At 37.4% G+C, this 17902-nt stretch overlaps 1 protein-coding gene across 1 annotated transcript in view; it reads left to right on the forward strand.

The window, feature by feature from the left end:
* The window catches only part of GADL1 (GAD like acidic amino acid decarboxylase 1), a 158060-nt gene that overhangs the window by 41871 nt on the left and 98287 nt on the right, over positions 1-17902 (forward strand). Inside the window, exons 7-11 of the mRNA XM_019745229.3 lie at positions 1118-1197; positions 1320-1374; positions 6464-6580; positions 11561-11625; positions 11874-11955. Of these exons, the coding sequence (XP_019600788.3) occupies positions 1118-1197; positions 1320-1374; positions 6464-6580; positions 11561-11625; positions 11874-11955 (399 nt within the window). The remainder of the gene's footprint in view (positions 1-1117; positions 1198-1319; positions 1375-6463; positions 6581-11560; positions 11626-11873; positions 11956-17902) is intronic.

A 17902-nucleotide genomic window follows, 5' to 3' on the forward strand; every position in this document is an offset into this window, starting at 1 on the left:
TGTTCTATTTGATATTTGGAAATTAATTATTTAGAATGGTTTCATTTTTCTTGATGGTGTTACTTCTGCATTTATTTTTACAAAGTTAAAAAAAGAGCTTCCAATAAAACTCTCTTGACAAAAGAAGAAAAAAAATTACCACATTTGAGGGAATATATCAAGTTAAGTGTGAAGGCATGACTACTCTTTTAATGTATTCATACCTACAAATTAAATTACTCAGTTTTTCCAGTACAATAATGTCTTTTAGCACCTTCATTTTTCTGGCATGAGAAAGAATTAATTGACCACCTGTCCACACTAATGTGTAAAGACTGACATCTCCAATGTTTGAATGCTAATTACTTTATAGACTTTATGTAGTGGGGGGAAAAGGCCCAACAATCTTGAACACATACTATTTCCAATAAGAAATAGACCAGACCTAATTCCAGAGCCATTAGCCTCATTCATGCCAGGCTGCAGGAAGTATTGTGTTTATAAAGTATTATTGCTTTTGTTATTATGACTTTAGCCACATTGCTGTGTGTCTAATTTCAGTCTTACATTCAGTATTAAACAGGATTGGTCAAAGGGTCTGATCAGAATTTCTAACCCATTTTTTGCTCTTGAAAATAATGAAATTCTTCTGTGGTCCGTGATACAATTTATGAGACAGAGTCTTACTCAGTCCTTAGAGGATTTTGAGTTAGCAGTGGACCAAGGGAGACGTTCTTCCATGTTATGTAAACAACAGTCTCCAGTGACGAAGTGTTTTCCATAAGCCAGGCTTGTGCTATTAACCCATTTAATTCTGTGACAAACATAGGGTAGGCATCTACATGCCCACTTTATAGATCAGCAAATTGAGGCTTGGAGACTGTATATTATTTGCTCGAGGTCCCATAGCTGTAACTTGGAAAACTTGGAATTAAATCCTGGTTTCTCAGACCCCAACCAAAGTCAATGTTCTGAACCACTAAGGAGCTCAATTAAGTTACTACTTTCTCTTTTTTTTTATGCACTAGTGTTCCAAAGATTGGGTTCATCCCTATGGCAGCCATTTAGATGATAAGCAATAGTTTTTTCATGCTACATATCCATGTCTCTCTCTTCCCCCTTGTCCCTTTTAATTTAGTGTCATTACTCCATGAAGAAGGCAGCATCCTTTCTTGGAATTGGTACTGAGAATGTTTGCTTTGTGGAAACAGATGGAAGGTAATGGGGAAAGGATTCAGAAGCCTGGTGGGTGGAGGGGGAAATTCATACTTTTTAAAGAGAAGTACCAATATCTGTCCACTACTAAGCACAACTGAATGTGTTAAATCTGTGTCTCTTAGGGGTAAAATGATACCTGAGGAACTGGAGAAGCAAGTCTGGCAAGCCAGAACAGAGGTGAGAGGGGAAAGAGAAAAAGGGGGAAAGAAAATGTGTGCCTGTGTCTGACTGTGAGGGAGAGGATGCCAGGGAGGGAATGCAAGCAGCCAGGCCCATATCTATGTGTGGGACAGAGAAGAGGATGTTAGAATTAAAATCAGGTAACTCATTTACAGATGCCCTATTTCCAGGTACTTGGCTCTTCACGTTCTGTGGAGTTTCTCAGATGTTCTCATCCCATTTGGCCGGAGCCTGTTAAAACACTGACACCACTGTATTCAGGATTCTTGTCTAGAATTAGCCTTAAAAGGTGAACCCAGCCTCTCTAGCAGGGACCCTGCAACCACTCTCCTACATAACTCCCGACTCAGAATTCTGTAGGCCAAACCGTTGTCTCTGGGTTGCATTCAGAATGATTCCTGAGTTCTTGACCAACCTATCCTCCCAGTTTGCTCCTACGTGACGTCCATCCATACCATCACCCTGTATTGGGTCTGGGTCTAATAGTTCAGGTCTGGCAAAATGGTCCCTCTTTCTTAGCTGCCAGAATGTATGAAAGCTGACACATCTGTTTCTGGGGAAAGCAAACATGGCCCCGATCACCTGCTGTACTCCAACTAATGCTGGCCCTGACACCTGCTTTTTAGGTGTGTCATTGTCTTGGTGCCACCCATCTTGTTTCTTGGACCCAAAGCTTGCTGGGTTAGGCGTACCTACTCAACTGTTTCCCACCAATCCCACCACAGTTCTCTTTGCTAAAGGAGCTTCAGACTATTCTCCCACAACTTTCCAATAAATAGTGACAAAGTCAAGTGTGACTGCTGGAAAACCAAAAGCCCAGCTTCTGAGCTGGGATGTAAGTATCTCTTTCCTCACAGAATTTCACAATCTTAGAAAGATGGATTTCTTTTATTTCTATTTTTTTAAGTTTTGAGCATCCTACGGCATGCTACATTATTGTATTTGGTTTAAAATTCTGTATTTAAAAATGTTTGCCTTTATTGCAGATTTATTGGCTTCAGGTGTGTCCTTAGATCTACATTTGTCCTTATTTTTTAAAAAACATTCCAATAACAAGTGGATTTGATCATTGTCTGGTGGTACAGATTATCAGATTTCTTTGACTCTGGGGTAAAATTCTACATTACAACTTGTTTGTTCTGCTCTGCACTACAGATACCGAATTCTAGTTTTATCTTTTTTAAATCTAGTTTTATCTTTCTGTGGAAGTTACTATCAAAAAGAACTTTCTTAATTTCATTAATGATTGTTTGTGGGAAATATTGATTATGCTTTTTGTGTGGTTCATTTGATTGCTTGCTTGCTTGATTGATTCCTCCCTCTCTCTTTTTCCCCTTTTTCTTTCTTCTCTCTCTCTCTCTGACTCTCTCTCCCTCCTTCCTTCCATCCCTGTCTCCCTCCCACTCTCTTTCTCTTTCCCCTTCTTTCTTGAATTTTGAACTTTTCCTTATGGAAAATTTCAAATAAATACAAAATTAATATAATGAGCATCCATATACCCAGCATTCAATTTCAACAATCATTAGCTTGTGCTCCATTCTGTTTCATGTAGACCCTATTCCTTCCCACCACCACTAGATTAGTTTGAAGGAAGTCCCACTCATTGTATTATTTGATCTATAAACAATTCAGTATATATGTAAAAGATACGTATTCTCTTTTTTTAAAGTAATACCATTATAAGAAATATTTTCTTAATATCATCGAATATCCACTCAATATTAAAATTTCTCCCATTGCCTTTAAAAAAATGTTGGCTTATTCAAATAAGCTTTCATACAAGGTCTGTATGTTACATTAGGTTGATTCATCACATAATCACATAAATCTTTTCTAGCTTATAGCTTCCTTTCCTCCTCCTCTTTTTGTTGTTGTTTTTTTTTCTTTTCGATTTTTGTTTTTTTGTTTCCTCCTGAAATTGATCTGTTGAAGAAACCAAGTCCTTTGTTCTGGTAGTTTTCCACATTATGGACTTTGTAGATTACATCAAGAATTTGAGAATCTAAATTCCCCCTGCCTCTGCACCACCCATCTGTTCTCTTTATTTCCTGTAATGTGGCAGTTAGAGCTTGACACTCAGATTCAGATTGGAATTTTCACGAGGAAGAACTCATGGGTAAAGTCTCTCCTTTCATCAGGAGACATTCATATCTCTTTCTGTGATAACATTGATTGGCAGGTTCTGGTTTTGTCAGTCCATCTGTTAAAGAATTCTGCTTCAGCATCTCACCTCATGGATTTTGCTGCCATTAATAATCATTGTCTAGAACCATGATTTCATCAGGTGATGTTCCAATTTATTCTCTCATTCCTCATTCATGTATTGGTGGGCATACTACTCTAAAGAAAAATGTTCTCTCATCCCTATTTGGTTTCTCTAAGAAAACAGTTTGCACAGGCAGAGTAGGATAAATGCTTTCTTTTGCCCCCTTATTTTTCTAATTTTCATAATAATGAGTTAATTGCCTAGCATCCCCTAAAGACAGTCAAAACTTTTTTTTCTTTTCTAATGTCATTAAGAATTCATGTTCTAGCGTATTTAATGGGTTTTATCCCACTGCAGTCATTATTATATTCACTGTGTAAATGTTTGTTTGTTTTAACAATGAGAGTACATGAAACGGACATATTCTAAAGTTGAGAACTTGAAAAGAGAAGTTTTTAAAAAGAAAAAATTGCTGTAGGCACATTTAAAAGTAAGGCAACGAAGTGAGAGTTGTTACGTTTGCTCAGTTTTCTTTCAAGTCAGTTAAAACTGGAGCTTGGATTCACCAAGGACAAACCTCGCATCCATTCTGAGATAATAACTGATGACTAGTTTATTTTTCTCAGTAGCTTCAGACCTAGTTGTTTTGTTTCAAGCTTTTAACTTGGTTTGTTTCAGATGTAGGAAATAGTACATCAACTTTTTTTTTTTTTTTTTTCTGCTGGGATTCGATTCCCTGGCCAACCACAATCCATTAAAAATCTTTTAAGCAGTGACCTTTACTTGATGCCATTACAAAGATACTGAAAACCACAGAGGCATCCGAGGCTCTAAAATGCTTATGAAAAGATAAAAAGAGTACAACTACTGAATATTTGGAAGTGTTTTTGTGTATGACTGCTTGAAATTGCAAACTTTCTTAGGGAATACAGCTCATTGGCAGGACACCATCAATGCCGTTTCCACTGGATTTTCTTATTAATCACATGAGATATGTGAAAGGAAAAAAAATCTGGAAGGTTAAATCCAGGTTGCAAAAGTTTAATTTCTGAGCCTGATATTTATAGCTAGATTGTTAAACAGGTGAGGAAAAGTCATTAATAAGCTAGAATAGCTTGCATAGGTGTTTTCTCACAGCTGTCAGAATGTCATATAGTTTATGAGGAAAAGCTCAACCCTTAAAGACACCTTAAATGGTTTTAGTAAATTACGTTTTCTATTGCTTTTAATGATTGATGTAAATCTGGTCTCATTTCCTTTAAGTCACTGAGATGATAAAATAGAATCTGTTGGTTGGTGAGCACAGAGAAGAAATCTTCAAACCCATGGTTCCCTGAGGGCTCTGTCATCTGCTGGCCCCACTTTAAGAAGTTTGGATGCACTAGATTCCATGTGTCACAACCATCTACCCAAATGGCAACTGCATTCATTGCGTACCATCACTTTGATTCATGTGCATCTCAGATTTGAGATGTGGACCACATGTCCATGCTCTGCCCCCGTTTCCATTGAGAAATAATGTTTCTGTCTGTGCTCAGCTAAACTGGAGTGAGTCTGGTTCTAGTGAAACAACCCATGGCATTAAAATGGGACATAAACGTATTTTGCAAGAACAACTGCACTTCATGATAAAACTGAGGGGGAAAAAATGACTCTCTCCTAAATGGAGGTAAAAATGAATTTCAGAGGCGGTAAATATTCTTGTCACTTATTCCTCAGGTGCTCTAGAATCTTAGGCTTCATTGCTTCCCACACTCCTCCCTCCGCGCACTTCCACAGCCAGCCACGCATCTCTGCTGACCTGCTGGGATGGATCTATTCCACCTCATGGACTCTCCTCTCCTGGTTGCTGTAAAGTCTCTTACGGGGCCCAGTTACCTTGGCTGGAATTACCATTCATCTCTGCATGTGTTCCCACCCTCTCCCTTTTCTCTCCATTTCCCTCTGGCACCTGTCCTCTCTGCAAGATGCAGCCATGAGCTGTACGAGGAGGAAGACTCTTGGTAGGAGTCATACAGATTCCCTCTTCCTGCACATTCTAACCGGTTTTCTATTGCAGCTCCTGTTTTGGAGAGTGTATCCCAGTGAGATTACCTTATCTCTCTGATGCCGGACTTGTGCCTAAGCACATTTTTTTGTTTTGTAACTGCACTTACTTCACAAGGAGACAACCAGACAGGCCTTCATTGTTTGTCCCTGGCATTCACTGTCTGTCTTCCGAACGCATTCCTTTTTGTTTTGGAGAAGTGTAACAATGATGGCACTCTAGAGGCCCCAGTGAGTCTCCCCAAGAAGAATTTGGAATCATACAGAGCACCAGTTTGCCAATGTGGACGAGGTTATTCACTTTCTCTCTAGGAAATCTAAGAACAGAAAATATTACAGAGAGAAAATGAGACTGAAAAATAGAATACATATAGAGTGTGCCAAAAAATATGTATAAACATTTTAAAAAAGGAAAAAAAAAACTATTAAAATTGTAATACTCAATATGTACCAGTAACAAAAGATGAATACCGGTAACGTTTGACTTCTGCAATTACAAGAAGTGCTCCAAGTGGATACCATCAACCTCCAGCCACTTCTGATAATGGCAAACTCCTGCTTGAGCATTGTTGACCAAAGTGTCTACTTGTATACATTTTTTTGGCACCTCCAGTATTGAGTTAGGACAAAGGACTACTAGTGTCATAGAATTTTCTGTTTTCTTAACCTGTTTATACTAAGGGGCTACATAGTGGAGAAGTATAAAAACATTCACTGAATGAATGATTTTCTCCAAATAAATTTCTGGATATATAACCTTTACATTTACCAACCTATCACAGGACAAATTTAGAGGTGATGGTGGCAATTCTTATGTGTGGGTCCTTCTCACAGGGAGCAGCACCGTTTCTTGTCTGTGCCACCTCTGGTACAACTGTGTTGGGAGCATTTGATCCTCTGGAGGAAATAGCTGACGTCTGTGAAAGGCATGGCCTGTGGCTTCATGTGGATGTAAGTTCATCTGTATGTACACATCTGTTCAACTCTCTAGTCTTTTTGCAGCTTTGGTGGGAAGTGTTTCATATTCTCAGAAACCACATGTGATGGGAGGTCCCCAACTACTTTTATTTAAATGTGTATTTCTAATTAGGGCACATAAATGTGTCATTTTGTGTGAGGTATAAAGAAGAAGATTCTAAGACTTGATGTAAATTTTGTGGATTCAATTTTATTTCTTCTTCTCCCATGAACCATTTTCTTGGTCCCTTGAATCTACTGTCATTGAGGCAGCATGGTGGAAGGGACACATTTTGGACTATGGAGTCAAGAAGCTTTGATTTTTTTATTCTATTGGCCTCTTCATTATTGTGACGTCAGCCGTCTGGGCTTTGGTTTCTTCATTTGTGAGGAAATGGCTTATGTGGTCTGTAAAGTATCTTCTAGCTTTAAAATTATGTGGTTCCAATCAGCCAGAAAATATGAAAAGCTGAACTACATAATTTTATGCTTCTAATTAAAGCAGGTTTTATCTAGATCTATTATAGACAATTATTTGAGAGGGATTGGGATCACTTATATTTTTTATAATTTTCTAACTTGAAGGATTGGCTTTTTTAAAATTAATTTTGTAAGTCCTGGGGTTGTTCATAATAAATTTTCCTTAATTAAAGGTAACTCTTAAAATTCTATTTATCTAGCGTTAAAAAGTTGAGTTCAGCCAGTTATAAATACTTATTGACCATTTTGGTTTTCTTTTTTCTTTTTCATTCTCTCTCTCTCTAATTAGTTTGATTCCACCCAATAGAAAGGACTATTGAACATGTTGGTGAGTCTTTAGGGAACTCTCCTCTGGTGAGCGAGTGTTTCATAGCCTCCTTATCAGAGAAAAAGAGAGGGTGATATTTTTGACTTACTGAACAGAAGGTAACTGAGCATTCGGAAGATATACCTATACATAATTTTATAGTTGGGATGATTTTATTCTTTCAAAGGAAAACGTCTATGATATGATTTGGAGAGAAGTTTTCAGCAACTCAAAGCTTTCATTAAATGTATGCTAATGTTTGGTAAAAGCAGCAGTAATATAAACTCACTAGAGTTATAGGCCCTTTTCATATGCCAGTGGATAGATTATTTGTGACATCTTTCAATGGAATTGTAATATTTGTATCTGTTTGCATTTCAACTTATATCTTATTGATTTCATAGACTTTAAAGCATAATAAGACGTTATGTCCTAAAAGACAATATAAAGTGAGTACTTCTGTGATTGTGGAAATAAGGAGAAAAAATAAAATGACATCAGCACTTAAAAATTCTACTCTCATAAGAGAAACGTCAAATATGGATTATATCATTTACATAAAACAGTAACTACAGCAATTTCTGAACTGGAAATGATATTAAGAGATTTATGGGCCTTAGAGAATTGTGATTTGTACATATGAATACAAACCTCTAGGTTTTCTAAAAATTAAAGATCAAATTTTTGAAGAAAACACTTCTATAAGGAAATATGTAAGACACACAAATTGTTCTACTCACATATAGTAGGCATATAGTGAAAGCCTGTATTAGATTAAACTGGACAGCAACAGCATTGCTGACCTATTAAAGAAATTAGCTCTAACACAGAGACAGTGTTCACCCATCCTTTAAATTGCAGGCATCGAATCTGTTGATAAAATTTTATACAGAGCATGTAGCTTACCTTGAAGAAACTTTTTACGTCATACATAGTTTATTAATTTTAAAGACAAAAAATTAACAAAATTGCACTAATTACTTTGACCTGTTGGAAATTTTCTAAAGAATATTTTAAAGATCATTTAATACATTCAAAACTGGTCTTTATTTCTTTTTAGAAATGCATATATGATTGCTTATTTTTTTGGGTTTTCCAAAATACCAAGTCACCTTGCATATATATCATAACTTATTATTAACTTTAAGATACAAGTACACCTTTTTTTTTAAACATTTTTACCATCTCTGAGATTGGTATGTTGGGGATGTTATTTTCTTTCTTAGTGGCACACAAAAAAATGGTGACTCTTACATTGGATAGTGTCTTAAATTTGGTTAATAACAATGCATTTTAAATAAATAAATAAGAAAAACTTTAGTTTTGGCAATTTTTTGCCGCCACTGCTATTGTTCCTCCATGAGAGCAAATATTATTCCAGCCTCTGCCTCAGACTAGGATGTCAGGCTGGTCCAGCTCTTCTCCAAAGCAGAGGCTGTGGCTGCTGCAAAGCTTCACACTCCCAGAAAAGCTTCCTAAAGTCTCTCACCACTGTTCATTCCAAGTCCTGGGGGCGGGGATGGGGTTGGGGGTGAAGGAGGTAGTAAACATAGTGTCTAAAATCATGGGCTTCACCAGCTGCTGGATCTTGAGTCCAAGCCTGGCTCCACCTCTGTTTCGGGATTAGTTCTACTATTCATTTATTAACTAAGTAATTAGAGAAGAAATGTAAGTAAAATGGTAACTGGTGCCTAATAGCTCAATAAATGATGGTCCTCATTGAGCTGGAAAACCAAGCTCCTTCATCATTTAGGTAATTCATTTGATGTTTCTGCAAGTTTTAAAGTTAGAGTTTAGAAAGTTAAGCAAATAGAAGCAGGCATTGACATCAGAGGAGTTGCTTTGCTCCTTTCATTTCCTTTGAAGAATACATTTGTGGATGAGCTGTTCCTCACTCTGCCAGATCACTCTGTAAACCTCATACCTTGAAGGAGTCATGTGATTTGAAAACTTCAATCCAGCTCCGTAGGATTGGGGGAATATTGTTAACTTTGGGGAGAAGAAGAGGAGGCAGGGGGGTGGTGCAGGAGACACGAAGAAGTGCAAGTGTAGTGTGTGAGGCAGGTGGGAAGAGGAAGAGTAAATGGGCACGTCTGAGTCTTACTAATTAATCTTTCCCCTCGTTGTCACTGGTAGGTTCTCAATGAAGTTGGGGATAAAAAGATTGAGAAAAATGGACAACTTAGTGTTTAGGGTGCGTAATGGAAATAAAGGAACTTAATATGTAAGTCATCTTCGTGTTGGTGAAGGTCAAGATCTCAAAATCCAAAACTGGGCATCCTCAGTTAGTAAGCCAGGATAAAGTTTCTCTGGATGCTGAAGGCAGTGGATTTTGTAGCTCAGCCTCAGTCACACATGGTCCATTGTGAATGCCAGTGGGGAAGAGAATGCAACAGGAAGGGGACTTGGTTGACAACCCCAAGTCATCAGTCCTGTAATTGGGAATCTTCGGGATTTGCCTGCACATCACTTTCAGCTCACAAACCTTGGGGAATTCCATTGGATTTTTGGAGATTCCAGTCCATGGAAGCAGGGCTGGAACTAAGGTGATACAAGTGAGGTGCCTAAGGCTCAAATTAAGGAGGCATTCACTCTTAGGCTCATGCAAGAGCCCCGCTTGAGAGTGAGTTCCTCTGTAAATTGTGCACCCTAGGTGACTCGCTCACCGTAGTAATTCCAGCCCTGAACAGAGAGAGCTGTTTTTAAGTGGGATTTAAGGTCCCTCTTTATTGTTCACCAATGGGTTCAGCTTTTGATACTCATTCCTTTCACCTTCCACATTCATGCTATACATAATCATGCCACTTCTTTCTACATGCTACGCTCTACCATTTGGCCAACTGGTCACCTTCCCTAAGTTATGATGCTGTCATGAAAAAAAAATGAGCTTTGGCTTCCAGATCTGGTTTTCATTACCTGTGAGACCTTGAACAGTTTACCTACCACCTCTGAACCTTAGCTTTGCTGTAAAAAAATAAGTAAGTAAGTAAGTAAATAAATAAATAAATAAATAAATAAAAGTAATAATAACTCTATTCTCAATGCAATGTTGTGTGGTGTAAATAGCCTTGGAGAGCATTCAACACAACCCAAGCCAGCCCCCTCATATTCCCTTGCTGTAATCACCCTTCACGACCCTAAAATTAAACTAAGAAGTCTGTTCCATTTCAAGGGCCAAACTGACTTTCTTATTCCTCATCTCGATTCTTCCTTCCTCTCCTCCAGTTACTGACAGGGATAGCCTTTTACCTTGTTAGTGTCTGTTTCCTTTCCCTTTGCTCATCTTAATCTCCCCACTGAGTAACTTCAGTAAGTCCTGGGTTTTCTTTTTCCCACTGTTACATTTTTGATTTGCAAATATTTCTGAAAGCTGTTTGGCTGAAAAGATCTACTTTTTCAATAATAGGATCCATTTCCACCTAGTGCATGCAAGTTGACTATGAGTTCCTATAGTACCATCTGTGCACCTTGTCAAGTCTGTGCCACATTTATTATTCAGAATGCCAGCCCTTAGCCCTGTCTCATTATCAGCATTTGTACCTTGTGTACGATAGAATCTCAGCATTATAAGGACATTATCTATTTTATTTTGTTTAAATGATTATTTTATTTTTCCATTACAGTTTCACGTGTGCAGCATAGTGATTAGACATTTATATAACTTATGAAGTGATCACCCCAATAAGTCTAGTGCCCGTCTGTCACCCTACATATTTATTATATTACTGATTTTATTTCCTTTACATCCCCGTAACTATTCTGTAACTACCAATTTGTACTTCTTAATCCCTTCTCCTTTTTCACCCACCTCCCAACCCTCCTCCCATCTGCCAACCACCAAAATGTTCTCTGTATCTATAAGTTTGTTTCTGTTTTCTTTTGTTTATTTTGTTCTGTTTTAGATTCTAAGACTTGAGAAGGTGTGCACTGTGTCCTTAAACCTCTTTTTGACCACACGCAACTCAACGGGTTAATGTAACACTTTAAGATGTGTGAATTGAAATCCTAAGAGTCCATGGGAGCCCATCTGTTGTGAGGAGGCTCTGATTGCCTGAGTAGAGCCAGTGATGGAACTTTCCTGACAACAATGTATTAAGATTGATGCTGTCACTCAGGGTTTTCTGTGATAACTGGCTGGTAAGCCAATGACACTGGAATAACATTTGGTTATGTAAATTTCTCAACAGGCTTCTTGGGGCGGCTCAGCTTTGCTGTCAAGGAAGCACCGCAGGCTTCTGCACGGCATCCACAGGTAACTGTAGTTTCCCACACACAGCGCCTTTCCTTTCGGCAACGGGGTCTCTTTGGACTAAGTGACATTCTGAAAATAGAGAAACAAAGCAATTGTTTTACTTGAAGGAAAGAAAAACCCCAAACTACTCAAACAAGGCCTCCTGTTGTGGGCTACCTTGGGTAGAGTACCAAATGTGTGTGCTGCTAATTACAGCAAGCTTTCCTCCGGTAGAAGCTAATTGGTTCTTTTCTCCTTTTACATAACAGAGCTGACTCTGTGGCCTGGAACCCCCACAAGATGCTAATGGCTGGAATTCAGTGTTGCGCTCTCCTTGTAAAAGACAAATCTGTGAGTTGTTTTTTTTGTTTTGTTTTGTTTTGATGACCTTTGGGCGCTGAGGTGGGTTAATTGCAGGTGCTTGCAGATCATTATATTTTTGTGCCTTGGGCCAAATATAGATAAAGGTCTTTGGTAAATGTGGATGGTATCAAACGGAAGCTAAATCGGCTCAGATAAAAGAACTAGTGTTTTTGCTCAGGTAATTGAGTGAATTTGATTCAGGTATTATATAATCTCATTAGTTACAGCAAGATGGTCTCTCTCGTCCTCCTTTGGATTATATTTTAAAACTCAGTTTTCAGCACTGCCAAGATTTTTTTTCTCCTTGATTAAATCTGGGATTTAAGTTAGTTTGAAACTTCTGCTCACTGAGAAAGTGGAACAGATGTGTGTCATACATTAAATTGAATGCTTAATATGCTTAGCTGGGGCTTAACAGCCCGTTTCTATGGGAAGATGTTAGTTCAGGGCTAATCATCGAACACTGATTTATTAGAGGATTGTAGGTCTCAAGTGGTTGGTACTTAGCTTCTTTTGAAACATTGGGGAGAGTTGGAAACTACTCTGGATCACTGTGAGGCAAGTGGGAAAAAGAGTTCCTCAGATTCCTCTTGGCTAGAGGTATAAACTCTGTGTTTTCTGTCAGTTAAATAAGGATCCCTGTGGGAAGTGGCCCAGGCTGGGAAGTGCCACTTCATTCTTAGAAATGTCTCCTCAGGAATGTGTGCAGCATGTGGGTGATCTTTCTCAGCCATCTGTTTACTTTTTTTTTTTTTCCTTAGGGGACTCCCTTTGCTAAATGCTAAAGTCATTTTCTCTTTTTAAGGAATTTTATTTCAAATGAACGCCACATGAAACTCTGTCTTGCATATGTGGATAGTTACAACTCTCTTTAAAAAAGAAAAAAAAAAGTGAGGTATTTGTATGTCAGTGCCCTTCGTGTTTGGAGATGACCAGACAAAACACCCATCAGAAACCGTATGAACAGGTTGTGCCGCTGTAGATAGTGACACTCTTGGGAATATGAATCTATTCCGTAATGTTTTCTTAGGCTGGCTACCACTAACTATATTCAGTGCCATTTAACGTTTTTTCATTTAAGTTTTTAAATTGCAGAGTCACTGCATGTTGTAACTCAAAGGTAGTTTTAAGAGTACTGTATCATTTGTGAACCAAAGAACATACTCAGCTTGCCCATAGTTACATATTGAAGACAGGACAGAGTTAGGAGGAAACCCAGGTTTTTCTTTGGTCTAGATATAAGAACAAAAATATGTCAAGCATCCTTTATGTGCCAGGCATTTTATATCTACTTTCTCTCTAATGAACCAATCGGAATGACATGCTTATCTGTTGGTGTGATGCTCTCAGGACTGGGAAATTGAGGCCAAAATTTTCATGACTACTCCTTTGAATAATTTTCTAGCTTTTATACATTTCTCTTGTTGAATGATATTTGAGGGATTTAGCTAAGAATGCATTTATATTTATATGCTTGAAGCAATTTAAAATTTTCTGGATTATCTAACAGGAGTTAAAATTGTGTTTTTTGAAAAATAATTCATTTCTGGATCTCAGTAATAATAGTACTACCCATGTCTACTCATTTGGAAAAATTTAAGAGATTAGAAAAATTGCATTCATTATGAAAGGAATTGAGCACTTTTAAAAATTGCCTTTTAATTCATTCATTCATATTTTTGATGAAAGACTGTTTTCAAATTAACTGGAATGGAGAGCTGAACCGTGAGATATGTGATATGACAGTTAGCTTAAGAAGTTTTGTTTAGGTAGTTTTGGTGTCTCTTTTGTACCTATTTTCTGCCTCTGTTGTTCTCTTTCATATTCATTTATTCATTCTTTCAACCAGCACTAACTGATTTCCCATGTAGGCCAGGCACTGTGCAGATTCTGCGCTTATAACGCAGATACATCCCCCATAGTGAAAGAGTTTATTATCTCACAGAGGAGACAATGAACAAAATATATACCTATTTAATTCTTTAATTACTATTTCGATAAGTGCTCCAAAGCATGTGTCGGACACTGTTGATTAGATATTCTCAAGCCATTCCAACCTCCTTCTCTCTGTCTCCCAATACTCATCTCCCTTACAGCTAAGAGTCACCATATGACACAGATCTGGCTAATATGATGTAGGGGGATGTGATGGGGGCTCCTGAGGAAGATTTTACTCTCTGCTAGAGGTGATACACACAAGAGGAGAGCCCTCATCCCCGTTTCCTATCGTGAATGCAGTTGTGTCACAGCATGATGCATGGAGCACTGATAGCTACCTTGTAACCATAAGGACCATTAGGCAATGGCCCTAAATCAAAAAGTGAACATGCACAGAAAGGAAGAGCAGAAAGGAGAAAAGTCTTGGTCTGGGATAATTATTATACAATGTTGTATTAACCCTGGAAATGCCTACTTCCAGACATTTTGTGGTATCAAGTAATTAAATGCGTTTATCGCTGAAACTACTTCCATTGGGTAATCTGTTACTTGCAGCCAAATGCATTCCTCCTATCTGATAGAGAGAACAGTATGCTACTCAGCATATACAGCAGGACGATCTGAGATGTCTCAGGTGGAAGAAACAGCATGTGCAAAGTCTTTAAGAAAGAAAGGTTCTTTTTTTATTTTAGAAACTGAAAGAAGTCCATTGTTGCTGAAATGCAGAAAGTAATGCTAAGACTGGCATAAGCTAAGACTAAAAGTTTAGGCACTGGATAAAACATGCGGGATCTTAGAGATAAAATTAATGATTATAGACTTGACCTTCAAAATAGTGGAAGAATTTTAAAGCCAGGGAGTAATCTGAAAGGATTTTCATTTAAGACAATGAATTGGAAAGGGGAAAAAATGGACGTAAGAGTAAGTAAAGGCTTATAGTATCCAAGCAAGAGTTGATGGCAGAGGAGATGGAATTATGTGATGAATTAAGATATAGTTTAGCTATCAACAAGGCAGGGCTGAATTACCAGTTGTATGTGGGAGTTGAGGAAGAAGCAGGTGTCATGGTTGATTCCCTGGTTAGTGATACCTGATCATGTTTAGGGGATGGAGATTGCTAAAGGGCAAGAATATTTGAAAATGAAATATCTTGATTTTAGCATTGGCTCTGTTAAATTTGAGATTCATATGAGATATTCAAGTGAAGATGTCATGTTAGCAGTTGACATATGGATCCAAAGTTAGAAAAAGAGGTCTAAACTGGAATAGTGTATATGAAGGAATTGTTTACATGTAGATGGGTTTTGAGGCCATAGGAATGGAATCATTTGCCTTAGGAGGGACTTTGGAGTGAGAAAAGAAGAGGATGTACAAATTAGCCCTGAAGAACGTCAGAGTCTAAAAATTGGATAGAAGAGCAGAAACTCGCAGTTAAAGCTGAATCAGAATGGCCAGGGAGATAGTAGGAAAATCAGGAAAGAGTGATGCTAACAAAATTGAAGAAGAATATTATGGGGAATGTGAATGACTGTCATCCATTGTATCAAGGCTTAATTGTCACCTTCTTAAGGAAGAGTTCTCAGACTCACCAAGGTAAACTGACATCTCCCTGTTATTCTTTCTCTGACCTTCATCATGATTTGTAATTATGGTTTCTCATGTATTCACTTCCCCCCACCCCCAGAATTAAGCTGTATGAGGATAGGGACTGTGTCATTGTATTTACTGTCCTATCCCCAGTGCCCAACACTTCAGTATTCACTGAACAAGAAAATACTAAAATTCGCTGAAAATTTTAATGATTAAACAAATTAAAAATCCTCAGCGATACCTGCCTTCCTGTCAACAAAAATTAGGAGTTTCCAGTTTCTCCCCTCCCCCAAATTGTTCCTTTTGAGAGCTCTGAGATAACAGTGATTAAAATTATAGTTGATGAACTTTATTGCGTAGGTCCACACGCAGGCTTGAGCATGCCTCCAGCAGTAATTGATAAACAGTAATTTTAATTTGGACTTGCTTCCCCAGTTAATGGAAGGGGATAACTCCAGTTAAAAGAAATCAAATTACTTACTGAATATACTTCTGTTAAGGTAAAAACTAATTCCCTAATTTGTATCCTCAAAGCTGTAACATTCACAGTGCTGCTTTCCTGATTGACTAGCTTATGGTGTTTGCATTTTTAATTTCCTGTATTAGTAAGAAGTCTGCTTCAGAAACAAAGCAGAGTTGTTGTTCTTGAAGGTGTACTATCACTAACCTTCTTTGCATCATGGGGATGAAAAAGAAAATGAGGGATGTTAAAAAAAATCTGTGATTATAAATAGGTTGACTTCAGATGTAGATGCTGAATCTGCCTGGCTGTTTTGGATCAAAGACAATTTTGATGCTTTGATCTAAAATAAAAGGCAATATATTCGAAGAATCAGTTGCGTGGATGAAGAAAAATCTCAATATTGGCTTTTTGATTTTTACTGTTTCTTAGGAGAAGTTTTAGTTGAAGAAAAACCTAACAGATATATGAGAATATGAAGCATGTTAATCAGATGACTTGTTGTGTATGGATTATCTCTCTTCATTTTTACCTACCATTATCATCCAATATTAATTCACAAGGACTTTCTGTTTAACCTAGTATCTACTGACAATTTAAGGGACATTTTTTTTGAAAGACTGTGCTGATACTATGGATTTTTTTAATTGTGTCCATTTTTATCTGTTTATTTCTGAAGAAATGCATGTTCATTATAGACAAATCAGAAAAGTTAGATATTGGAGCAAAATGAAGAAAAAAATATAGAATACACAATAACTGACAATGGCCTTTTCTATATTTTCTTATGCTTATATATATTTAAATGGATACATATTGAAACATACCTAGTATAAGAGAATTATAACATGTTTTGCTTTAACATTATTTTTCTGTGAACATTGTTCCATGTCAACATGCATGCTATACGTTTTTAATAGCTGCATAGTATTGTATAGTTTCGATATATATATAATTAACTTGACCACCCCCTTATTACTGACCAATTAGATTGTTTTCATTTGGGCCTATTACGGATTTGACTGCCATTTTTGAGGCTAAATATTTGTGCATATCCTGTATTCTTTCCTTAGAATAAGTTCCTAGAAGTAGCAGAGTCATGCTATCTTTGATGATACTTTTTTATACTTGTTTCCTAATTTCCTTCTTAAAATTGCTTAAATTCTCACTAGCAGTGTGTGTGTGTGTGTGTGTGTGTGTGTGTGTGTGTGTGTGCGTGTGTGCGTGCGTGCCTGTGTGTTACGTGGATCCCTTTGACATCACAGGGACATTTAACTGTCCATTTAATAGGCAAGTCACTTGTACATGCACACTTAAACACACACATAAACATTTTCCTTCTAATTTTATCTGTTGATGTATTTTACCTCCTTCTCCAGGATCATCTTTGGATAGAAGTATTTACATGTAATTCTGGGCTACCTAGGTTTCAAATGATAAGATAGAAAAGAGATAAGTTTGCAGTTCTTTTCCTTCACCTTCATTCTAAAGAAGGTTCAGAAGGTAGTCACACTCTTTCTTTAGGAAAAGGAGTTGCAGGAAGAAGAGGAATAGGAAGTTCATTCAGTACTATGGGTCGTGCACTGCAATGGAAAGAGAAAAGAAGAAAAGGAAAACTAATATCATCTCCCAGTGTGGTCCTCTAGGAGAAGGCAGAGAAATTTCAATGGAATACCACACCTGAGACAGATGCTATCTCTCAGCCCATATAAATTGCTGTTCGGAATGATGATTGATATTGCAAATGACAATTATTAAATGTCCTTTAAAATATGTACAAGGAAAGAAAGAAGAGAAAATATTTTTATCTGAGAAGCAAAAACAAACTGTATCTGCTCTTGTGAGGCTGTCCCTTTTAGCTCTTGTTTTTCCTCATGGAGTTCCTATGGAAGGGCCATTAGATGGTTTGAAAATACTGAAAAATCTGATCATCAAAAAAATGTTTTT

Source organism: Rhinolophus sinicus, chromosome 5, assembly GCF_057876585.1.
Source record: "Rhinolophus sinicus isolate RSI-liver-muscle chromosome 5, RSI-T2T, whole genome shotgun sequence".
NCBI lineage: Eukaryota > Metazoa > Chordata > Mammalia > Chiroptera > Rhinolophidae > Rhinolophus > Rhinolophus sinicus.